The 25,717-nt window shown below is 38.3% G+C and overlaps 3 protein-coding genes across 4 annotated transcripts; all 3 read left to right on the forward strand.

The window, feature by feature from the left end:
• Positions 1-4,039: 4,039 nt before the first annotated feature.
• On the forward strand, positions 4,040-6,521 carry LOC116263525 (uncharacterized protein At4g22758-like). The gene is made up of 3 exons (XM_031643263.2): positions 4,040-4,695; positions 5,716-5,914; positions 6,034-6,521. The coding sequence occupies exons 1-3, from the start codon at positions 4,597-4,599 to the stop codon at positions 6,195-6,197; spliced, it is 462 nt and encodes a 153-aa protein (XP_031499123.1). The 5' UTR covers positions 4,040-4,596; the 3' UTR covers positions 6,198-6,521.
• A 4,458-nt stretch (positions 6,522-10,979) lies between these two features.
• LOC116264528 (uncharacterized) lies at positions 10,980-14,455 on the forward strand. Its single transcript, XM_031644811.2, has 7 exons — positions 10,980-11,748; positions 11,841-11,917; positions 12,112-12,174; positions 12,276-12,377; positions 12,477-12,542; positions 13,634-13,706; positions 13,790-14,455. Exons 1-7 carry the CDS (start codon positions 11,193-11,195, stop codon positions 14,143-14,145), a joined length of 1,293 nt encoding a protein of 430 aa, XP_031500671.1. The 5' UTR covers positions 10,980-11,192; the 3' UTR covers positions 14,146-14,455.
• A 1,989-nt stretch (positions 14,456-16,444) lies between these two features.
• Positions 16,445-20,710, forward strand: LOC116264511 (uncharacterized). Of its 2 annotated transcripts, XR_004174860.2 has the most exons (4): positions 16,445-16,952; positions 18,702-18,789; positions 19,956-20,022; positions 20,147-20,710. XR_004174860.2 is itself a non-coding variant. In XM_031644784.2 (3 exons), exons 1-2 carry the CDS (start codon positions 16,511-16,513, stop codon positions 18,764-18,766), a joined length of 507 nt encoding a protein of 168 aa, XP_031500644.1. In that variant the 5' UTR covers positions 16,445-16,510; the 3' UTR covers positions 18,767-18,789; positions 19,956-20,164. The 2 variants fall into 2 exon arrangements, 1 of the variants encoding a protein (XP_031500644.1); XM_031644784.2 differs by having other exon boundaries at positions 19,956-20,164.
• Positions 20,711-25,717: the final 5,007 nt, after the last annotated feature.

A 25,717-nucleotide genomic window follows, 5' to 3' on the forward strand; every position in this document is an offset into this window, starting at 1 on the left:
CAGTGCAGGCTTTTTGAAGTTTATAACAATTATTAAGCAGCAATCACAAGCTCCCCATGCTCAATACATACCGTTCCTTGGAATAGAGTTGCAAATCAAACAGATCTGGTACCAAAACTTTGTCTTTTTTAGTTGTATCAGATTTGACATCTAGACAATTGATATATATATATATATATATATATATATATATATATATATATATATATATATATATATATATATATATATATATAGAGAGAGAGAGAGAGAGAGAGAGAGAGAAAGAGAGAGAGAGAGAGGTGAGAGAGAGAGAGAGAGAGAGAAAGAGAGAGAGAGAGAGGTGAGCTCAAATCCTCTTACTATCTTGAGCTTCATTCAATCATGGCCACCCAATTCATTGCTGGGGTTGGTTAGTGTGATTAAGCACACCGCCTAAGCAATGCATCTGGTAGTGATGTGAGAAGTCAGAAGATTTCTCAATACAAACTTGAACGGAGAAATAGACAAATTATATATATATATATATATATATATATATCAGTCCACTTTGGGTAATGGATGAAAACGAAAAGTCTTAAATTCATGTTAAATATGAACCTTCTAATGTACTAAGTCAAATTCTAGTTCAAGTCGTTTTTGTAATGGAATTGATTTTCATACTATCAAAATTTTGATGTTATAAGAGCCGTTCGTTCTTTTTTACTATTAAAAACACATTATTTAAGTAAAAAAATAACTCACCTAATGTATGTCTAATCAAATCACTCTCAACATCATATCTATAAGCTCAGCTTTCAAAACAAATATTTTTAGTAATTAAAAGTGGTCCGGTTTTTACCACTTTATTGTACATATACATACATTATTTATATATGCCAACTGCTTTCGTTAAGTTTATATCTCAAAGATGATATGCCGTCTTTGACGTTTCTTCATTTTGGTCTACGAAGGATGGTATCGTGGAAAAACACTAGATAACAAAACGTATTGGACTTGATCTAAGGTTTTTCTTTAGAAAAAGATTAGGTTGAGATGATGTTGCTGGCTATGAACTTCAGACTTCGATGCCATTCCATAAGTCCATTGTCACAAAAATTGTGTACGAGTATTATACGGTGAGAAATTTTTTGGGTATAATACGACAAAGTTATATATCTTGAGAATAAAACGAGAAAATCTAGATAAATTTTTTAAAAACTTAAAACATTTAATAAACCTTAAAAGTTATAAAAAAATAAAAAACCATAAAAATTTTGAAAAAAACGTAAAAAAACATGTATAATACGCGTTCTTTTCACATTTTTTTATTTTCTGACATTTTTTTAAAAAGACGTGTTTTTTTTTCACGTTTAATACGACTGACTCTGTTTTGGTATATTATACGTGTTTTTTTTTCAATAGAACGTGTTTTTTGTGACAGTAGTTTCAACTTTGGAATGCTGAAAATCAAAAGGGAGCGGCACCAACCTAATTGTGGCATCACCACCAAACTAAGCAGACAAATAGTGAAGTTCACTGAATATTCTTCATAGGCAATGCATTCCTTTGTTCTTATATTCTTCACAGGCAATGCATTCCTTTGTTCTTATATTCTTCACAGGCAATGCATTCCTTTGTTCTTATATGGTGCCATTTAGTAGAACTTTATAAGTTTTAGAATACGTTCGTTGCATATGTAAGTCTCCAAAATGATCACCTAAAGTTTTGGTTGGTAAGTGACGTTCCTTGCAGGCAATATAAAATAGCAAATAGAAAAACTAATATGTTCATGGATGCAGAAGCGCACCAGGCAGGTTTAGGTTTGCCTTGGGACCCTAAAACCCGCAAGTAGGTGCAGTTTTTAGGGTCAAGGGCGTGCGTTAATGCCAATGCTGGTTAAGATTTGGTCAACCACCTTTTTCTAATCAATGAGCCGTGAGCGCTATCCGATTATTGGCTAGGATACTTTGGTTGACTAACTTAGTCCGACAAAGGGCATGTTTGAATGACACTTTGAAACAGAGTTAGGTGACAAACATAGTCATAGAAAACATGTTTTGAAAAAAAAAAAGTGAAAGAAACACTATAAATTAACTGGCCATTTAAACTTAAAAAAAATGAGTTTTTTTTAATCATAAACAAAAAACACATTTTTAATGCGTTTTTTTGTGCCTTTTTAGTTTTTCCCATTTTTTTCAGTTTTTAATGTCAAACAGTTTTTTTTTATTTGTTGCAAATATACTTATCCTTTGATGTTTATGTTATTAGTTTCTCACTTATTATATTATATTTATTTTTAATTTTGTAAAATTTTTAAAAATTACTGTATTTTTTTCTTTTTTTCAAACTCAGGCATTTTACCCCAAAAACACATCAGTGTTTAAAACTCGAAAACGTTGTTTTTGTGACTATGAACAAATTACATTTTTACCCTCAAAACACCGTTTAAGACATGTTTGGATGACAGTCAAAATTCGGTTTGTTCTTGAAAAACCCAGATTTTGCCAAAACAAAAAAAAAAAACCTAATGTTTTACAAAATAATGTGTTTTTAGAAATGTGTGATCAATAATGGGGCAGCTGCAGGATAGAGGAATTGGTTTGCAACATGAAAAGTTAATGCTTTTAGAATTCAAAACAGATACTAACTGTCTACCAATCGGTTTGTTTCACAATCCCATTCAAAACAGATACTAGCTGTCTACCAATCGGTTTGTTTCACAATCCCATCGAAAACGATTTTATTCACTTCCTTTTCAAAATTTAAAACTTATACAACGAGTGGCGTTGCCGGATTTATACTGAATCGTTTGCATTCCCTAAAAAAAGACAGAAAAATGTTTCCACCTCCTCAGGTAGAAAGGTTGCGGCGCCAACCAGCGAGCGGGCGTACCAGTTAGCAGAAATGGGCAGATTATCAAGAACAAGTTCCAATTTTCTTCTTCTATTTTAGAGTTTGGAAAAATCTAGTTTGTCTCATTCTTCTAGTTTGTCTCATTCTTCTCAAGAAGATTGGATATGGCGAGTAGCTTTTTCCTGGAGGCCAGGGGTAGAGCCAAGATTTTTTTTAGGGGTGGGCTGACAGTCCAACCTCCGAATTCAAATATAAGAAATACATGGCGTAATTAAAAATTTTTATTTCTTTCAATGTAATTTTTTTTTTCATTGGTCGGAGTGGGGTCATGGCCTAGGCAGCCCCCCCTCCCTCCGCCCCTACTGGAGGCAGGCACAAGAAACTTCAATGTTTTTTGTTTTCTTCCTCATTATTTTTCCTAAGAATTTAAAGTTAAGTTCGATTGTCCTTTTAGTATAAAAATCATGCAAAAACACGCTTTAAGGCCACAAACAACAAGAGGTCCACCCACCTATCTTATCGGGGTTAGTCCGATGAGATTGAATAAGGGCTTTTCACTTCGAGCTCTGTGCTGTAAATGAGGATCACTGACATGCAAATCGAAGCATGCTGAAAGCAGGATCTTGAAACACTGACACAAGTCGCAGATCTTAAGAGATGAGCACTTGGGTGACAATTATATCTATAATATCTCAGAGTTGTGGAGATCTCTAATCCTCTGCATTAGATATGGATCATAATAGATTTTTAAAACCCTTTATCCTCTCGATCAGATATGGATCATAATAGATTTTTAAAACCCTTTATCCTCTCGATCAGATATGGATCACAATAGATTTTCAAAACCCTCTTTATATTTGACATATGACAGTATTATTATGTTGGTCGATGAATCTACTCAATTTTCCATCAATTTAATCGAAGAGGCCAATAATAACGACGTTTAGCCTTGATACAAAAGCAAACGAGCCCTTATGGCCATAGCATTTTTTACGCATCGGACATTTTTCTAGAGAAGAATCGAAATAAAATATGATAGTCGGCAGTCGAATATATTCAAAAATTTAAAGAAAGGCTTTTTTTGGTTGAAATAACTTGTCTAATTTAGTCATTTGGAAGGTATTAAAGGATTATTATTGAGTATTTTTTTTAATAAGAAGTTAGTTGATTTAAAAAGATAAACAAGAAACCTGCCGAATCGAGAAACCTTCGTCACCGGAGATCTCTCCTTCCTCTCCCCTTCTATAAAAGGTGCTCATCTGCCCTCGGGGTTAGGGCACCACGCCTTCTCCTTCTTATTGCTCTCAGAGGGAGTCGTTCTTTGCGACAATCAAGGAGCAACGACTCGAAAGGCGCAGTGCCCAAGATCCTGATTTTGGGGATCCTCCACCATTCGGCCAGCAGTAGCGGACAGCTACGGCTGAGCTGACGACCACGACCGATCCGACTAACGCCCGGTCCGATTGAGTCTACAGCCGCCGTCGCCGGAGCACAATCGGGGAGAATCCGACGTGCCGTCGACCGATTCCTGCCATTGTGAATGGTGGAAGCTCGTCCGTCGACGCTGGCTGCCCCTCGCTTCTCCTCGAGGACGACCGAGAGGAAGCCGGCTGTGCATTCGTTTGGAATCTTTGGATCCTGCACTAAGGGCTGGTACTACCGCTGCCTCGGCCTTGATCCCTGAAATCGATCGCCCGTCGGTTGTCGAGAGCGTTGGAAAAATTTTCCGCACTTTTGCTTTGAACTCCCTAACCCAAGCGCCGATTTGATCGATCCTTCGTGATGGAGCGCGGCTTGGATCGCTCTTTGGAGAAAAGGGTTAGGGTTTCAAGGTCGCTTCCGTTCATGCCTGGTTCGTCGACGTTGCCGAAGAAGAATCAGGTGAGGGAGTCGGATCTCTATTTGCTTTCTCGTTTGTTATTGCCGGTTCTTGGCTGAAACTTTTTGTGGGTTTTTCACGCTTTTATTCTGGAAGAGGTTGTTGCTCGGTGCTTTGCGTTGATTACTTCTTATTTGGTTGCAAAAATGGAACTGGATGGATCAGAGCTATCATTCATGAATGAATTTCGAGGCGATAACGTAGTATTGTTGCGTTTAGGTTGTGGTATTCACCGTTTTCCTCCAATGTACTTCTACTTTTGTTCCATAACGGCAATGCGGTATGGTTGATCGATAGCGTTGTTGTTAGAAGTACCGCGCATCCCCAGCAAACTTCTTAATGAACTAGAAATCAGGTTTTGGAGCTTGCTCCCTTTTTCATAGTAGACACTCGTTGCGTGATTTTATAACATTAACTTCTCATCCGTCATGAATGTCAGCTTATGGTGCACATAATGTGCTCCTCTTTGTGTAAGTCAAATATTTGTGGTACTCAAAAAAAAAATATTGATATTTGACTGTAAGAGTAAGATCATTAAGCAATGTTTTTTTTTGGTCGAATTAAGGGCATTAATTGCAATCTGCAAAGCTTGACCTCTTTTACTGTGCTTTAAATCCCCAACAGCTTCCTAGTTCACAATTTTGAAGTTTTAACAGTTAGTATACTTCCATTATTCGTATGGGTTATCGTGGTTATAGTAAAGTACTCTTTTTAGCTTCCATTTCCTGTGTTGCTTCTCAGTTTTGACTTTTTTGGGTAACATGAGTTATAGTTTCAGAAGTGGATGTTCTGTTGGCAGAATCAATAAGGTTGAATAGTTTTTTAGCATTTCTCCCTTGCAGTCTGAGGAATAGTTCAGTATACCTGTGCAGGAATCGGGTCTGATAATTTTTGAAATTAGTCCTCTGGAAGCTCAAGCTTTTAATATTTTCAGATTTTGAATTTGTCGGATCTCGTGTCGTCTGTTGATCATGGGAAGCGAATCAGTACTCATTTCTCCTCTACTTTTTTATGTGTTGTAGAACAAGAGCAATCGTCTGCTGATTAGTGTTACAGTCGTGGGAAGTGCTGGGCCTCTCCGGTTCCTGGTAAATGCCGATGAGTTGGTTATGGCTGTCATCGAGCAAACACTGAAATCTTATGCACATGAGGGTCGGCTTCCAGTGCTAGGTTCAGACTTCAATAAATTCCTCCTCTACTGCGCACATGGTGGTTCAGACGGTAAGAAGCGACTTCCGGCTTTTGCCGTCCTTGGATTTCATCTTGCTCTGTTGAATTGATTATGGTCTCCCCAGTCCCCAGTTCGAACTAATGTATAATCCGTTCTGTTCTTTAATCAGCACTCAGCCCGAATGAGACGATCGGATCATTTGGTGGGAGGAATTTCGTACTCTGCAAGAAACGGGGAATAGATCTTGCCGCTGCTGAGGCTGCTGCTAAGAGCACGAGCGGGTGGAAATCATGGCTGAACAAATCCTTTCATCTCAAGATTTCCTCTCACTAATCTCGTCCACAGCCACGAACATAAGTGTGTCTGAGTTCTATGTTCAGTCATCGTCGTCCTTGTTTTACTTTTTTTTTTTTCATTTGCTGCAAGCCTGCAAGAGGTGGCATTCTGTTGAAGATCCAAAAGGGTGGTCTATTCTTTGTGGTCGACGTTTTGTCATCCGACTCATGTTTTATTATCTACTCATTGGAATTTGATTTCTTGTGTGCTTCTGTTAGTTCGGTTGGTAGGTGTTGAATGAATCCAGCTTGTAATAACCCAATTTCATAGCTTGGTTGTTGAACAATAGAATTCTGGATTTGTAGTCGGTTGTTTCGGTCATGCTTGGTGTGGTGGCAGAACTATATGGCGATTTTTGTTGTTGGTTGATTGTTTTATCTTGTGTGTTACATGGAAACGGTTACTTCTTCGGTGCCAGAGTCATGGAGCTCTTTGCGCGTAAGAGGATATAGAACAGTACTCGAATTGGCGTACTTGTTTACTCGTTCCCTTTGTTGTTTGGACGACGGAAATGATGGCAATGGCAAGACCATGCAGCACATCAGACTAATCAGAGTCTCCGATGGCTGTCTTCACAGGCGGAGTAATTGCTTGCCAATACAAATGTTTTTTATGTTTTCTTCAATGGTTATGAAATATCTGCTTTTGTGTATTGGGGGTTGGTTGAAGACTCTTAACTTGAAGGAGGTCCAAGAGTTTGGTACTCTAGGTTATCTCATTAGTTTGGTACTCTAGGCATCTCTTTTGGCATATTCTGGTTGGCTTGTGTATAACATGTTCTAGTGGGCTTCTGTGTAACTTCTTAAATGTCGGCAAATAAAACTAGACTGATCGGTCGACTTTGGCGAATTGCTCCTTGCTCCTTCAATCGTAATTGGAAGAGTTGGATTTCTTCTTTGCAATAGTTGCCAACTAAAACAACTTGGAGAACAAGGAAATGAAGCAACTTCGTGTTTATCATCCTTACAATACGTAAATGTCTGTCAATAATGAGATCCTTTTGAAATGCGGAGGATGGGAATTGGGATCTTCAGACATCTTCCCATGGCTAAGCACCACAGCTTTATCTTTTCAATATGCATGTTGGCATCAGTCATTTTCCCACAAGCTGGTTATAATCTTCAGGTTGGATCTTTATCTGGGGACGAAGGATATCTCCTATCCTGTCCACTTCAATCAATATTTTCCGTGACACTATAAAAATGTTTTGGTTGGTATCTTGTCAAATTCAATCATCCCATAAAATTGGATCCACACGTAAGAAAAGTTCAGCTTGGTCCACAAAACTCACGAGTCAAAATTTTCAACTGTCAAAAACTGTCAGGAAAACTTAATTTGTGATGCACAAGTTGAAGAGCATGCACATTAATTTGTGATGCACAAGTTGAAGAGCATGCCCAAGTAGAAGAGCAGTGAGGGTGGTAGATCTTATAAAAAGACAAGAGGTTGGGTGGCAGCTACGGTTCTCGGTTCTCTGTCCTGCAATAGGTCTCTCTTACTCACAGGAAAAAAAAAACATGTAAATCGATTTTTTTTTTGTGATTTTTCTGTCATTTTTGAGGAGCATCTTTTTTTTCCGTGAAGAGGTCAGCAGATAATTCTGGCAGTCACTATATAAACGCTTTACATACATGTGAATCCATTTACTCACTCACACGAACATACATCCGTGTATCTATGTGTCTATTTTATGTGCTTATATGTGCATGTATGTCTATATAAAAATATTTGAACCCAAATAAGCTGACCACATGATGACCAACCCGTGGTTCATATTCAATTGGCATCATCTGCCATCTAACCATGGTCAACATTTTGAAGGTCTGCAAAATAGTCAGTAAAAGCATGCTTCTTGGTGAAAAAGGCCTGTGATATGATCCATAAAGCAATTCCAACTTGCCAAACTGAAAACCAAACCTGCATATAGGAAGAAAAGTCCGATTGTACATATCTTCTTTTTTCCAAGAAACTTCAACAATGAGTAGGACATTGACAAAACTTAGTTTTCACATTATTTCCCGGTCTATCTCAACTGGGTCCCTTTCTAACCTGAGTCAACTTGCTTAAGGTTTTGGCTACGACTTTTTATGGTCAAAGCTTGTGGGGAGCTGGGAGTTGTTAGATTCCTACCAAATTATGGTTAGAAATAAGGTTGGGACAAGGTCACACATTCACTATTCTTGTTTTTTATTTCTAAAATATTCTTAGCTATCTTCTTAGTTTCAATTTTTTATATGCTTATTTATTATACTTTAAATATGAATGTAGCAACATTTTTTTTTGTTGACTCAAATCAGATTCAGTTAAATCGCTGGATTTGCTGAATCACTGAATCAGTAATTTGTCTGATTATATTTAATTTCTAACTTCTCCATCAGTGAGTGGACATTCTTCAAGTTGCGTTAGTTTAAGCTTTTACTGGGGAGCTCTGGTTGACTTGATGGTCAAAAGTTTATGCAACATTGGAAAATTAAATGGTGACTCTGGTTTTGTAGAGTCACCTAACCATGTAATCAATACCGTCCGATCTAATATGATCGAAGGCTAAGAGGAAAGGGTGGTAAGTATTTTTGTTATCGCATATTAGTTTACATCTTTTTCTTTTTGTTTTTCTATCAACCATTCACATGCTTTAGATGGATAGCTTGATTAAATGGCTGTTATATATATATATATATATATGTATGTATATATATATATATATTTATTTATTTATTAAATGGTTGAAATTTTAAAAATTGTTGTGATGAAAACCAGTCACTATGTTAGCGTTTGGGAAATGGTAACAGTTTATGGTGCAGCCACGGTTTATAGCAGCTTTAGTGACAGTTTATGGTTCTTGGGATGAATTTTCATGTTTTAATCATTCAGCACCAATTCTTGTCCTACGTTGTTTTGTTTTTGTGTCCATTACTCTTTGGACGTGTCTCATTTAATGAAATTCTTTGCAGTTTTCTCTCTCTCTCTCTCTCAGTTTGCCATTCGGTTGAAGCGCCGCTGTCCGTTTGCGACTGGTGACTGTACCGCGTCGTCTTTCCTCTCTTTCTTATTTTTCTGTGCATTGTATTGTATATTTTCTCTTCCTGATTCTGTTTTTGCGGTTTGTTTTTTACGGATGTATCTAGGGGACCTCTTGTCTCCAAATTTTGTTATATATTCTCATTTTATCGGCTCTCTCTCTCTCTCTCTATCTATATATATATATATATATATATATATATATATATATATATATATATATATATATATATATATATAAAATGTGAAATTGGAGGAGACTCTTGTTGGTGTAGTTGTTCCATGACCAAAGCCAGCTACTGTGTGGTGGAGACGATCTTAATACTGTAACAATTTTGATCTGCATTGAAGAGTTTCATTAAGCTCTGCTCAACTGTAACATCCTGACGGCAGGCCGGGTCAAGATCAACCAACTCTTACTTTTCTTCGAGGAGATGGTTGTCATGTTCTTCTCTTGTAACCACAACCAGGACACAGTCCTCGCTAGGCAGCTTTCAGGCAATTTGACTAATCATCTTCCCGGATCATCAGCGAACCAACCTCTTTTCTTCCAAAAGTCCACAGCACTGATCTTCATAGTTGGCGACGCTTAAAAAAACTTCTTCACAAGCTTCTAAAATGGCATAATGTCTCTAATTGGGCGGCCGAACATCCATATTTTTTACTGTTGTAGGGAAAACAGTACCCCAGTCTTGCTCAGGTTAAATTTTCTATCAGTTTATAAGATGATCTGAAGGTGTTTGATAATAATATTTATAAGTACAAAACAAACATGTTTTAAAAATATTATGTTCTTGCTTTCAGAAACATTTAATTATACATGTTTTTTTTTTAAATGCCAATAAAGGATCCCTTGGGAGATAAGCTCCCCTATCTTTATTATATATATATATATATATATATATATATATATATATATATATATATATATATATATAGCAAAAAAGTTTTCCTATCTAAACATCCAAGAACTTCACAACCGATCTACAGGAAAACTGGCAGGACAGCAACATCACTGCGCTGGCTCAAGCGCAGAACAACATGTGGGCATGAGTGGGCATTTGCCTACACAGTCCGGCGAGTTTTAGTTATTTTGCATGCCTTAGTTATTTGCCTTGTATCCCTTAATCATTTTATTATGCTTAGGATTTTTTGAATGACTCAAAAAATTTCTTCATCTTCCCCTACCCACATTAAAACAAAATGAGCAACTCAGGATACTACCAACATGTACATTTATTTTCATGTTAACAGGTGCATATACACATGCGTGAGATAATAAATATGTATGAAATAACAAATAAGTATGAGATAATATTTATGAGATAATGAGATGACGTCAAACATAAATATGAGATAATATTTATGAATTAACAAAAAAAATTATGAGATAATGAGATAACAGAGGAATGGATGAGATAATGCTAAACATATATACAAGATTATTTATAAGATAATAAAATAAGCTATAAGTGAGACAAGAAAACGACAATGTTTTTTTACTATTTAAAAGTGTATATTGGTTTTTTTTTATAATGATATGTATATATAAACTGAAAATTTTATAGTTTTATAAAATCAGTAAATTTTACACTTTTTTTTAAGATTTTTATTTGTATCTTCATAGAATAATCTTTTTATCGTACTTAAATGACTCATAAAATCACATGCACCAAAGTGGCGTACATAACGAGATCTTAGAAATAACGGCTCTCACTATAAGCGTTGATTTAAACACAGCATCGAGTTTATGTTAGACAGTCGACTCAACAAAGCTCTGCCACCAGGACTTGCAGGGATAACCCTACGAACTTGCGAGTAACCCCACGACAACGTCGAGAGACGGAACTCAAGTTACAGGGTCGCTAGCTTGACACCTTCTAAGTTCCCTCCACATTTCGTCTGGTTGGAAGTAAATTCAAAGGCCGCTTCCCGCCTTCCACCGAAAGTCGAGGCGTGAGAGAGCGAGAGAGAATGGAGAAGGATGATCCATGGGAATGCTTGGACGTTGACGATTCCGATCTCCAACCTTTCGTCCGACCCTCCACTCTCCTTCCTTCGAAGCGGCCCTTGGAAATTCCAGATGCCCATCTAGAGAAAACCGGGAAGCACGTGGCTGTTTCCCTTCATTCCGCGCCTTCCACCCAACTCCCTTCTCTCGAACCCTGTTCGCAACGCATTCGAGCCCCCTTTCAATCTGAGAAGATTCAAGAAGAAAGCCTATTTTGCAGCATCCAAAATGTCGACGCTAATCAGGAAAATTCTGCAGAACGTGCGGAGTCCGAAGAAATTAGGGTTCATGCGGCTCACGATTTGGGGAATAACCTGAGGTTTCGCCATCGGATTCCTGGACCAGCTGGTGCTGTTCAGTTGGCTATGCAGAAAGATAGTGAAGTAGGTGGCGAAAGATCTTGCCATCCGCAAGATGGTGTCTCGTTTGACTTAATGGGATGCCATGAAGACGAAGACTTCAAGAAGAGTCCATGGTTACTTGCTGTGGATTTTGTCGAGAAGCAGCAATCTCAATTGGGTATTTCAGTTTTCGGCCTTTCGTCTTCCTCTGCATTTTTCATGGTCTTGTAGGCAGGTATGAATATGTGGAAGATTTTGTGTGTCCTGTAGATGCGGAAGGCGCTTCACGTACAACGCCAATAAAATTGATCAAATCAATTGCCCAGAGTGTTGATCGCTTGCCTCAGGTTTTTCACTGTTTCTTCCCAAAATTTTTGATAATTGGTGGTCGTAGCTTAAAATATTTAGGGGCTGCCTTCAGTCGTTTTCCAAAAAGTTTATTCTGTAAGCCTTCTTAGGGGTCGGTAGGGATTAGAAATCACATGAATTCGCATAAACAGTCTGATTGGAGTTCATTCATTTATCTATTATTATCCTTTAGGTTGTGGGAATCCTGAAATCCTGTATGCCTGATGGGCGAGGAAATATGTTTGTGACTCTAAAGGTACTCTACTAAGTGTGAAAGTCAATTGAAGCAGGGTGATGGTTCTGATCTTTGTGCAATCCATTGTCATGCTGTAAATCGTTTAATGTTCATTGATTTAGGATCCTACAGGCACCGTTGATGCAAGCATTCACCGGAAGGTTATTGAAGAAGATAAATTTGGAAAATATATTTCAGTTGGATCTGTTATCATACTTCACCAGGTTTTTGTATTTCCAGTCCCCAAATCAGTAATCCTTTTCACTTTTGTCATTCTCGAAATCTCAATACAATTTTAGACTGATACTAAGTGATATTGACAGGTTGTTGTGTTTTGTCCCGGTCGTTCATCTCGCTATCTAAATATAACATTGAATAACGTGATCAAGGTATACAGATTTGGCAACATATTTCCTCCGGTTATTTCAATGACCTTGTACCTACTTTAGTTTACCATTATAGTTTTTCTCACATTTCCCGTGGAGTTTGTGCTTATTCTGGTTGCATTTGTGCATGGCATCTCTTTCCTTTTATCCTGCTATTTCCTTTCTTTCTGAACAGATTTCTAGCCAATACAACAAGGGTTGTTGAACAGTGACTTAATGGATGAGAGAGGTTTTAAGGTGCCAAAATGCTAAAATTGATGCAAAACCATTTTCTCTTTCAATGAGCAGATAATTTGCCTACGTTATTGTTTCCCATACCACATGACTTTATCAGAAATCGTTCTCAATGCTGCTTCCACTAATTGCTCTAAAGATCCTTCCTCGTTTTTATCATATAGGTATTCCTGTTGTGGATTCTTGATCACTTCAGATGTAGCTAGAAAAGTTAACCTTGTGATATCAGCTATAGCAAGTTGGAAGTTGCTTGGCCAGCTGGCTTCTATTACATGTTATGGTGGATACAAAGAAAAATATTTCAAAGAAAATCATATATTTTTTGCAATTTAAGTCAAGTTTGCATACCGATGTATTGAAGAGAATAGAATGTTGTTCAGAAATTTGTTATTGGTTTCATTTCATCCTGGTTTCTTTTCTATGTTTGAGCTACTTGCGGTGAGGTGAATCCTTCTGGACAACAAAGAGCAGGAAATAAGTGTGATGCACATGTGAACTATTCCCATTGGTACTTGGCATGGCTTCCACAGATATATTTGTGAAATTATCTGCATGGATAAAATATGATCCTTGTTGCTCCTGACAAAAGAAGCTACCTTTTAAACTGGTCTCTGGCTATTCAGGATCTGTTCATGAAAGTAGAAAAAGAAGAAAAATCAGTTGATTTAAATCAGTCGCAACCTTTTGCTTGTTATCTGTTTGAAGATTTTGATTTCATTCTTTCATGCTTGCAGTTATGGAATTTTGATTTACTTCATGAAAGATTTTTTTTTTTTCAATTATAACATTGTGCTTTGAAAATGTGTCTCATGTTCTGCATCTTTTTCATCTAGTGATTTTTATGGGCTTATTCTGAGCAGGTCATCAGCAAAGAATGCTGCTCGGCCAGAGAAATAAGTTCACCTGCAAGAACATGTCTGCTTGGCAACAGAGGTGACCTATGTTTCTTGTATCTGGTGAGTTGTATTATTCTGTCACTGCAAATTGTTTTTATTTGGAGTTTTTTTGAAAAGCAGAAGCACTGGCTGGAGTAACAGAATCTCAGAATGCAATAACAATGAAGAATGCACAATTAAATCAAGGAAATCGTGGACAACAGGTGAGTCATGTTGAAGCTCAAATTGCCCATGTTGTCAGGAAGGAAATTCCTATTGAAAAGTTGAAGCACAACGTCAACATGTTCAACTGCCAGTTGGAAGGGGCACATGAAATGCAAACATGTAGGGCAGCTGTTGCAGAAAATTCAGGTCTTCACTTGAACAGCTCAAAGGACAAAACTGCTGGAGTAAAGAAATTGATTGGAACTTCACTTGCCGAGTGGACAGATGAACAGATTAATGAGCTTTTCAATGATTATCAAGATATTTTTTAGTTTTTGATAGTTAGTTATCCATGTACGAAGGAATGATCCTGTTATCCAAGATGTAAATATTTCAGGGATACTTGTAAAATCCCTTCTTTTTGGGCGTGTCAACTAAGTGGCAAAAGAAAAAAGGTTAATGGTGAAAATACTTTGAGAAAGCACCGACTTGTGACCATGGAATTTTAGGTTATGTCAGCTAAATCTTGCAGGACTTGCTCCTGCAAAATAACACGGTTGTATTTCTGCTAGGTACAATTAAGACTTCGCTTCATATACAGAGTGAAGCCAGTTCAATGGGTACATCTATATTTTCTGAACCTTCTCATTGTGGAAATCATGCTACATTATGGATGATACTATTGCTACCAACATTGTAGTTATTTTTACTTTTATTATTATGATTTGTTGCTGCTGGCATTGTTGTTTGGTAGCATACGTTTGCTAGTTTGCCTTTTCTTGGTTTTACAATAATGTGCATATTACGTGTGTGCAATGGTCAATCTTGTTAGCATGCCATGCTTTCCCTAGTTTACCTTGTTTTTGGTTTAAATGTGTGTATTATGCATGTAGTATGTACGTAACGCTACAAACTGACGATTAACTTCCATCCTGCAGTTCCGAGTTGCCCAATTTGTCTGATATTGAGTGGTGTGTTCTGCACCTTTATGCACAGTTGTCCATCTTCTCGCACTTGTTTGCCCATGTTATGATACTGTTAAAGGTTCCATTGTCTTAACATCATGATTGACCCATGGACTGCTTTCGGAAGGCATCAAATTACACTGTATCTGAAAGTTCCTTCTGGTTCATGGAAAGAAGACTCTGTTGCTGGATGACTACTTACAAACTGCTTTGTCGTACAACTGCATCCTTACATGGTCAAACAGGCATCCTCAAGCTGTGTTCCCGTAGGCCGCTTGTTAGGATATTACAGTACTGTGTGACCGCATTTCTATCCCAAATAGCTACGTCCAATTGGCCAAGCTGATTTACCGATAGAAAGCTTCTGTGTAGCTCCATCTGTGCTCGCAGTTGTAGATAAAGTCGACACGTCAAGAACTGCAGTGCACGGTCTAGCTGGTGGAGAGTTCATTCGAAAAAGTTGTCCCAAAGATGGTCCTAGATATTGCTGCTCAGGCTGGTGCAGTTGTTTCTGCTGTTTAGTAGCGCGCTACCAGCCAAAAGGACAAAACCAGTATGTCCACCATTCAAATCAAATTTGCAAGCTTGAGTAACCACTAAGTTGAGCTTCTCAAATCCGGTGTTTGCCGCAGTTTAAATAGTCTGGCCCTCGCGCATATAGCTTGGCAGAGGATGTAGTATGCTCACTTGAAAGATAACAATTTAAACAATCTCCATTTCATGGCAGCTAGCCTTTCCGCATAAAATATGAATTGCCAATCGCTTCAACTGATTTCACTTGCTTCATAACAGATCATAATGCTCTGAGAAAACTTTATGAAGTTTAATAATTTTGAAAAAATCCATACAGCAGCATTGATGAATGCAGATAATATCAGGAAAACGAGTGCAGAGTCCATTTAAACGACCATAAACTGAAGGTGAACCGACGCAAATGAGCCAGAACAAAAGACTGCTTTTTCTTTTCCCTAAAAAAGAGTTCGACCAAATGAAAACCAAATAAAGAACAATCTTTTTGCAAAGGAGCTCGCATAAGTGGCTTGTTCATAGAAGAGATACTGAACTCTGGGTGTACTTTCATCAAGTGCACTACAAAGTACACTTCCTTCCCACTTCTTCGTCCTGTGTCAAGTATAAAGAGATATGCAGTAGGGAAGGAAGTCGTGGACTTTTTCATTTACGTGTTTGATTGCCTTTAGTACGATGCTAATATAAAAAAAATGTTGCCCAAGATAATCAGTGGCGCCCATAATGAAAGATCCTTCTACTGTCTAAGAAAGTTGTAAAAGTCGCACAAGGAAGACACCTACAGTGTTTCCATGCAAACCGGCACGCCACAACGCTACTTGTCACAGGAAAACACCGACTGTTTCCTCATGAACGAAGCACGAAAGAACAGACAGAAGAAACGAGGTCTCTTACTCAAGCTTGGTTGAACCAAATCCATCTTCGGTAGTGATGTCTACAATTTCAATGTAAAAAATGCAAGATATAGCATTTTATTTGGGAATATATGGGTTTCAGACAACATGATATTATTCATATGTTTAAGACATGGCTTGCCTTGCAGGTACTCAGACCTAAATCCAAACCCACTCCTTTTTTTCAAATCTCGGATCTTCTTATGGATCTGCTGCCTACTGGGATCATGGAAGAGAAATTTTCCTATAAATACCACACTTCCCGTTCCATCCGGAGAGCGCGGGAGAGGGAAGAACAAGGAGAACAGGAGATGGCGGTGAGACTCCACGAAACGGTACTCAGAGGCTTGAGGGGAAGGGCGTCCCGAGACATCTTCTCGAGCTCTAGCCTTCTAAACCGCCGGAACATGTCGTCCGGGTCGTCGCGGAAGAAGAAGGAGGGGGACAAAAATGGCAGTGGCCTCGCGGAGTTTATCGAGATCAAGGTCTCCGAGGGATCCGTCCTCGACGAAGAGGTGAAGCGGCTCGAGGACGCAATCTACGCTTTCATGGTCCGGCAGGCTGCGCCGGCGTGGCTCCCGTTCCGGCCGGGGTTTTCGTACTGGGTCCCGCCTCGCGAGAGCACGTCAGCCGCCGCCGCCTCGATGAACATCACGAATCTGATCGGAGGGATGGTTCATCTGATGACGGTGGAGGAGTCGCTGTCCTTGACCACTGCAAGGGGGTGGCCTTCTTATGTCTATTACGTCGAAGGTTTCCCTTTTGGACTCTTTCTATTCCCTCTTTGCTTGTCATTTTTCTTTTCTCTCCCCCAAGAACTTTGCTTCTGATTGATGCATGCCGATGGACTTATATCGAGGGGAGGCCTGATAATCGGAAACCTTGTTTATGAGAACTTGGTTAGACAATGTTCTGATTCTTATAGGAGTTAACGAATTTTTAGAAGTACGAAATTTTAGACCTTTCATATATAATTGTGCAATAAGACACTAGGAATATCAAGTTCTATGACTGAAAATAATGGGGTAGCGTCCTTTCGCTGTAAATTGGATATTGGGACGTAATATGAAGTTCTAGATAGTGGACCATGTTTCCGAGAGCTCCGTAACAATCTCGATTTGCGACCTTTGATCTGTGAGGAATCAAACTTACCCTGAAGTAGTGGCTACTAGTGGTTTGAGTTTGGCAACAAAATGGAACACTAACCTTTCTTGCCTGAAAGGTTTACGTGGAGAGAACAATTGTAATTATGACAAGTCTACAACGATTATTCATTCAATTGAGACTATACGCAACTCTTTAATATTTGTCGTGCTTCTTTTTCAGCTATGGATGAGGTTGGTTTAATGCTTGTACCTAGTATGCTCTTGACTATGTCTTCAAGTTCAGCTAGTGATGTGGAGTTATAAAGTAATAAATGAACAGAAGTTTGATAAAAACTTGCGAACGGCGAACGTTCAAGGAGAACACCATATAATCTGTTTATTTATCTTTCCTTGACAATAATTGGTCGTAGGTGATATGATGAGATAAATAGTTTTTTTTTTTGCTGTTTTCTTTCTTTCTTTCTTTTCATTAAACTTCCACATCGCTGATAGCCCTGCTTCCCGTTGTCCAACCATTTGTTACTTATCCAATATAACTGGACTTTCACTTTTTCTGCGGACTTTGGTAGAATGAAGTGCCTCTGCTTTCGTTGACACTGGGATGCCTGATTCTTACCAGCGTTCAAGCTGGAGCTGGTGAAAAAGGAATTGGGAGCACCTACCATGATATCATCATTAAGTGCAAGGAAGCAAGGATGCTTCCCCAATAGAAATTATCTGCTAGCTTGAAGATTAGTTGCTTGTTGAATTATATATCTTGTGTAATTCCAGATCTAAGGTCGTTGCTCATTTTCTTGGGTATAGTGCCGCTTGTATGATGAGAATTTTGGAGTACAAAACAAATTGAAGCTTGGAGGTAGTAGTAGTTGGGGTGCCATTGGACTTTCGAGTGTATGTTTTTGATGGTCCAAGTCTGACAGTCCAACTTATGCGTTCATTACTATTTGGTTCACAGTCCAAGTATGGCGTTTGTCTAGGCTCATTCCCTTAAATTAATTGAGCATCTAACTGAGAGGCCTGCCTGCATTGTTTCATCTCTTTCCGGTGACCTTTCAAAGCACATTAATATTTTAGTTATTGTGGCGATGCGTTTGGTGTCCGCTCGATCCCTTTCCATTCTGGCGATACGTAAAGACTGCATTTCTGCTATTTTTCTCTAATTACTACTAAGTTGCACTGGCTTCTCTCGAAAGTGTATGAGTTATCCATGCTTGATATCCTTGTTTTGTATTTTCCTTTACCCAATAAAAGAACGTGTCCTCAGGAGTTGCAATTTTATGGTGCTTTTCAGTTGCATGTTATGCAGTCCATTGTAGCTGTTGAACTTTGAAACCTGCTTTTCTCTTGAGGTTATCCATCTTCCTTATTCGTTAATACTATGCCAATGTATTTATAGGTGCATCTACTCATTCGGGGGAAGTCACCTCTAAATCCGCAGAGTCTGATGAAGATGAGGGATAAAATGTCTTTGCATAACTACTGAAGTAAGAGTGATTTTCTTCGCTTTTAGTTTTAAGAGCATTTAAGCATAGTATTTGGGTTGTCCTTCATTGTACTTAGGAAGGAAAAATTGATTTTCATTTTTGTGTTCTCCTGTGAGTTTCTTTGCATGGTATTGCATTCTTGTGTTGTTGAAAAGGTTGTGCTTTTGTTTATTCTAGTCTTCAGTGTCCTGTGACCAGTGTTCTGCTTGTTGATTTCTTATTCTCACTTGGTATTGCAAAAAGCACCATGAATGTACCATTTTTCTGTTCGGAAATTGTGTTGTTTCTGTTAGTTGTTCTTTGGGGGCATAATGTCTGCCTTTTGTGCATATGTGTGCTGCACATGCATGCATTCATGTGCCTGTCTGTGCCGGTGCCTCTGTGTGTGTGTGCCGTGTGCATGCATGCATGTATGTTTGTGAAGAGGGAGCGAGATATAACTTATTACCTTTGGAAGATAACAATTATCACTAATTTTTGCAATAACCGATGGAAAAATGAAGTGGAAAGTCTACTAGAGATGTTATTGCCTTGTATTGTCGCCTCTTGTATTTTTTTGAGGCTAAGGAGGTCATGAAAGGCTCTTCTTCGCAACTCGTTATTGAAGAACCCTGGTACCTAACGAACACGGAACATCTGCTCGTGACTGCCATAATCCTGACAGCCATGACGGATGTAAGATCCTGACGTATAATAATTACCTTGCACAACTGGGGAATCGGATCCGGGCTTCAACAATCCTTGCAACCATCACGGCTGTCAGGATACAACCATGATGTATAATAACTTACAAAACTGGTGAACTGGATCTCTGACTTAAAGTGGTGACTGTGGAGTCTATATCTCTTCGCATCGACTGTTCACCATTAAACAAAGTGGTCCGGATGGCATGTTTCCTAGAAGCCCGAAAATAGTTTCCATGCAATAGCTGTAATACTACTATTTTCTCTTCAGAATAATGCGAGCCTGGCTGAAATTTGCACTCGTTTGAAACCAGTTTTGCCAATATTAGGTTTCAGATGTTGAGTTCTTTTGGCTTTTATGTAACGTTTTTGACATGCTAATCTTCTTTTCCAGTTATCCTTCTCCTAAAGGCCGGATAAACCTGCACATGTAGTGACTTAAACGGGAGAAAAACGCTAAACTTAACATTATTTCTCTTACAGTGCAGGAGTGGGCTGCATGGACGGGCACATTCTAGTTCGTCTGAATGATGAAGTCCTTGTCGTCGTTGTGAATATCTCCACCTTTCCTGTTTGGTTTGAGCTCTGTAACTTTCACATGTACAGAAAATCAGTTATAGAAACACTTGAAAGAAAAATAATCAGTTTTACTTGTAATTAAATTATATTTGTAGGGATAGTTGAAGTTATTACTGGGGACGCTCCTGTTGGCGAAAATGCTTCCTTTTGTCGAGTAAGTTATCCCAGCAATGATTTCAAAGTGTTAAAATGGAAAAGCTTTGCATGGGAAGTTCTGGTGGGACGGGCCTTGGCTGTCATACGGACGGTCAAGCTTCCATTGAAAAGCTGAAGTTCGGTGTACTTCAGGTTTAACTCTTTCCAACTATTGTGTACGCTTCCTTTGAAGTATTGTATGGGCTTAGGGAGAGAATCTCTAGTCTGAGAACGATGACAAAGATCGTGGTGGTCCACCTCAGCAAAAGAGACGAAGGCCTCTCCATGAATCAGCACGACATTCCGGCGGAACACAAGGTATGCCTTACATATGGCAAGCTAAATGAACATGTGCATGATGGTCACGTTTTCCTAGAGAGAGAAACAGATAACTGTGGAAACGTGTAGAAACTGTCCAAACGCCTCAAATTTCAACCATAAGTTTTAAAACTCAAGGAGGTGCCATACTGCCATGTGTTGTGAAAAAAGCTGATTGCAAGCATGTATAAGAGTGCTTCTGATACCATGAAATGCTAGAACAGAAATCGATGTGGTTCTACCTTTACTTGTCATCCACATCCCATACCAGCTTTTGTTTAAACAAAATCTCCGATTATTCATGTCTTGATTCATTTGGTTGCCAATACTTCCCCCGAAACGACCCTGCTGGAGGCTAGGCTTCCATCCATTTATGAGAAAGAATCAGCTGTACAGCAGAAAAAAGAACCCTGCTGGAGTCTAGGCTTGCATCCATTTGTGAGAAAGAATCAGCTGTACAGCAGAAAAAAGAACAAGTCAATCAAAACAAGAGATTCCTCTAGGCTAATTACATCCTGAGAGGGAAGGAACAAGAACAGAACCTAGATCTATGGATGGTCAAAACCAGGCGACATGCAAAAACTTGGCCAACACAAATTTAAGTTAGAATCACTACCATGCATGTTTTTTTTTCAATACAATGGTAATCACAAAGGCTATTGCTGCATGAATCTCATCAATGGACAAATTTATATTTCAAGGATTGCTGTATTTGATGGAAAAAAAATTCCACTTTTAAACAATGGGTCTTTTACTATGTCTACACCTAGTGATGCAGATTTTGTTTCATTCTCTTCATCACCAATTACAAATTCCACAACTTCACCTACCAACACACAACGTCTAGCCCAACTGCATCTGCGGCCCCTAGACAGTGTGTTTTCATAAGATCAGCCTTCATGGGATCTAGATAGAATTTTTAACCATCAATCAGATCAAGAAATTCATGAATTCTTACCTATGGAATCACAATCTCTACCTGCATCTTCTCCACCAGAAACCATGTCTACTCCCCCAACAGACACTCAATTCCCAATCGGGCATCGCCGACCTAATCCCAAATATTTGCTCACCACTCAAGTAACCACTGAACCTAAAAATCACATCATTGCCGTAAAACACCCAAGGCAAGCAATGAGGACTGAAATGGACACCTTACATGACAACAATACTTGGAGGCTCGTGCCTTGCTAGCTACCCATGCACATTATAGTCAGTGATCGAGTCCACAAAACAAAATTTAAAAACAATGTCAGAAGTAGAATGCCTCAAAGCTTTATCCATCGTTCAAGGGTACAATCAAATTAAAGGCTTTGATTTTCTTCAAACAGTTTCACCTGTCATCGGACCAGCTATAATTCATCTATCCTCTCCATTTCACTTACCTATGGCTGTTAAAGTCGCTGAATGTCAAAATGTTTTTCTCAATAGCTACTTGAACAAATCAGTTTACTAGAGCTGCCTCCCAAGTTCAACGGTCCAAAATATTCAGATCATGTAAGCAAACTAAATAAGGCCTTATATGGAGTCAACCGGGCCCCGATAGTTTGGTATCACTGACTTTTTTTTTTTTTTTTTTTTTACTCTCTCACTATTATTGATATAGAATTAATATTTATTTCCCTCAGATCATTCATTATAGATGTAACAACAAGTTCAACTGATTCGAATAACTACAAGGGATCTAACTAATACATAGATCCCATTTACATCACTCATTGTAGATGTAATAACAAGCGAGACACATTAGATTTAATATAAGTGAGCAAATCAATCACTTGAATCTCACTCATTTTTTTTAAAACTTGTGTTTTCAATCTCCTAAATCATTCAGTATGTATGTAACAACAAGTTAAGAACATTCAATTAAATATGCGTGATCAAAAGCATCATTTCGATAATTTCTTCTTCGTATTGTTCATTATCATCTCATTCTCCTTCACCATCAACATTCCACTCATCTTCATTGTCGTCTCTGTGAATGACTGCTCCGACATTTTGGTCATCACCAGTCCATTTTGCAGGACTACTGTCATATATTTGGTAGAAGTGTTCACAGAGGACAGAGTTTATCTGTAAGATACTTTGGAAAGTCAGTAACCAAGTATCTGTTAGGAAGATGCGTGTATGTTTATCTTCAGCAACCATACAAGTAGATCTTGTCCACCGGGCATGTTGGTCTGCAGCTATGGTATAAGTTCTCCAATGCTTTAGTTGTGAATATATATCTTCAGTAATGAGAAGAGTTCGAAGAGTTTCTTCAGGGATACGGGTCTGCAGGGGAAATTGTGAAGTATAGGTGTTGATTGTGATCTCATGTTTCGCATCACAAGGGTATTCATACAAAGGAGGAATAGTTTCAATGTCTAAATTAACATATCCATAAGGCTTTATATTTCCAAGTTTAAACAACATTCTTAATGTGTATGCTAGCCGCCAATGAAAATCAAGATATTTTACCTGCTCTTCTTTTGTAACTAGTACTCGTTTCAAAAATCCTTGCTCCAAAAGAGTTTTGGGGGAAAGTTTTATCCCTTGAATCTCTTGGTCCTACCACTTTCTAAGGTTCAGAGTGGCTTGTATAATAGAAAATCCTTGATCACATTCACAGAAAGAACTTTCTTCATGTAGGTCATGTCTATGTTTCAGCAAAGCAAATTCTAAACCAGACTTTTTCTTCTTTGAATGTCGTGTCATGGTCCTTAACACTCTTTGTAAGTCTTGTGGGTTTTCTCTTTTGTATGCTTCCCAAGATGCTCTAGCGGTTTCTCCTAAAAATTTTTTTGCCCAATTGTACATTTCTTATGTTGTCCACATTCTTTTGATAAGTCAAATCCCTTAGGAAGTAGAATACAATTATGTTCTAAGGCTTCCATTAATCTTCTATTTTGCTACGAAATTCTTCAGCTTTGTTTTCTTCTTTATGTTGTTTTTCTTTATAGTCTAAAAATCTTACAATATAGCTACCATTGGGGTTTTTAAACATTAAACTTTCTTCAGGAACTTTGACATTAGTCTTTATTTCTAGATTTTTACTAATATTCCAATCCAAGCCTTCTAATTCTTCAGGGTCAATAGCCATAGGCTTGATCATCCTAATACCTTTACTAGTCATAGATTCGATTATAGCCTTAGTATCTATTTTGTACTTTGTAGTACTACTATTTGTCACTTTGCCTAAGAATCCGACATTTACAAGTAAATTAGTTTTTCTCCTAAATGTTTCATATCCTTTAGTTTGAATTCCTATGATAATATGTTCAAGGTCTCTTATGCTTAGCAAGAAATCAGGTGCACAATAAAATATGCCCTTGTTGTTAGACATATCAATTTCCATACTTGCTATTCAAGCAAAAACTCTATACTCCTCACTATTCGTTAAAAGATATGATGGCTCATTGGATCCACAACACTTCTTTATGTCAATGATATAATCTTAACTAGAAGTTGTTAATATTTACTTCTACGCTTGCAGCAAGTTCACACAGAGTTTGCAATAAGGCCTTGGAGAACTCCATTATCTTCTTGTACTACAAGTTCGAAGGACGCCAGGTGGATTATTTTTGAGCCAACAATGATATGCTATCGACACATTGGCCGACCTCACATGCAGAATTGCAATCCAATAGTTACCCACTCCCATACCTGATTTATCATACGCAGCCAACCATGTATGTCAGTTTATGCATTCTCCATGAAGCATTTTGAAATAGTTAAGCAAATTGTTCACTATATTCAAGGTACAGCCACATGCCATTTTTACAAGACAAACTCAATTAGTCTTTGTGCCTTTCTCGATGCTGATTGGGCAAGCTGCCCTGATACTCAACGATCAACTAGTGCTTGTTGCACACTCCTGGGACCTAATTCCATCTCATGGACAAAAAGCAGAATTACACGCTCATTATGTGAGGCAGAATATCAAGCTCTAGCTATCACCACAGTGGAACTTACGCAACTTCCATTTCTTCTTTGACACATTAGCATTTACCTCTCAAAACCACCTTTGCTCTTGCATGGTAACCTCTCAACTCAACAAGCAACAACTCGGACAACCAGTCACTCAAGGAAGAAGCATATTGAGCATGCTTGCGAACACTTGAAAAAGTATAATTTTCTCAAGTAGTTAAGAAAATACTTCCAGGATCAGCAGTTTCTCTACTTGTTACAAACTTAAGTGTGAAATGATATTTCCCTTGTTCACCTGAGAATGCTCCTTTCTGGAAAGTTACGTGGCCAACTCATGAAGAATTTCCCAAACTTGAACGTTCTCAAGTGTGACAGCTCAATCACCTGTAAGCAAAATAAACGTGAACCAGGTATTTCCTCTAGCCTGACAGTTATACCTTGCAAGAAACCTCTGATATGGTAGCAAGAAGCATAGTAAATAGGCAGGAAGATAGTCCACAAGCTGAAGAAGCTTGACCGAGAAAGGATAATATGTACTATGTACATAGTTTTTACCCACAGTATTCTTACTCAAATGGGGCTTGACCGAGAAAGGTTATTGTGTAGTGTATACATAGTTTTTACCCACAGTATTCTTACTCAAATGTCTAGAGGACATTAGCTTCCTTGAGCAGGTGGATATGGTTCAAGAAGCAATTAGCAAAATCATCCAGGTAACCGTCTCCTACTCTTTTAGTCCTGGAATGAATATAAGCACTTTTGGACTTGACAATTTCCTCCATCAGGAGCTTGATTACTTCTAAACATAAAAAAACTATCGAACCAGTTCATTGAATTGCCTCAGTTAAGCATCTCCCAAAGACCTTTCTAATTCCAAGAAGGTCTCAATCCCCATAGCACAGTAAACAAACTCGAAGTTACCAATTCTGCATTGCCCCCCTTATTTTGTTTGATGTATTTCCACAGCCAGTTCATGTCTAAACTGTAAACGTCCACCTGAAACCTTAATGATTCATGCAACACTTTATGATGGATCAGCATCAGTCCATCATCAAGATACAACTAAAAGGACTAAAGTCTTAAAGCACTCCATCCTTGGTGAATAGTTGAATAGTATGCATTACCTTAGCAAGCTTCAGCTGCTCCCAAATTGTCAAGCGTTTTCCTTATTGAGGTTTCCGATCTGTCTACTTATGGTTACTCAACAAAGGGTGATGTCAATTATAAATCTTGGGTAAATAACCTATTTCAGAAGAAAACTTAAGCAAGAAGTTGACCCTTTCAACCAGTAATATTTGTCATTC

This window comes from Nymphaea colorata, chromosome 11 (genome assembly GCF_008831285.2).
Source record: "Nymphaea colorata isolate Beijing-Zhang1983 chromosome 11, ASM883128v2, whole genome shotgun sequence".
Taxonomy (NCBI): Eukaryota; Viridiplantae; Streptophyta; class Magnoliopsida; order Nymphaeales; family Nymphaeaceae; genus Nymphaea; species Nymphaea colorata.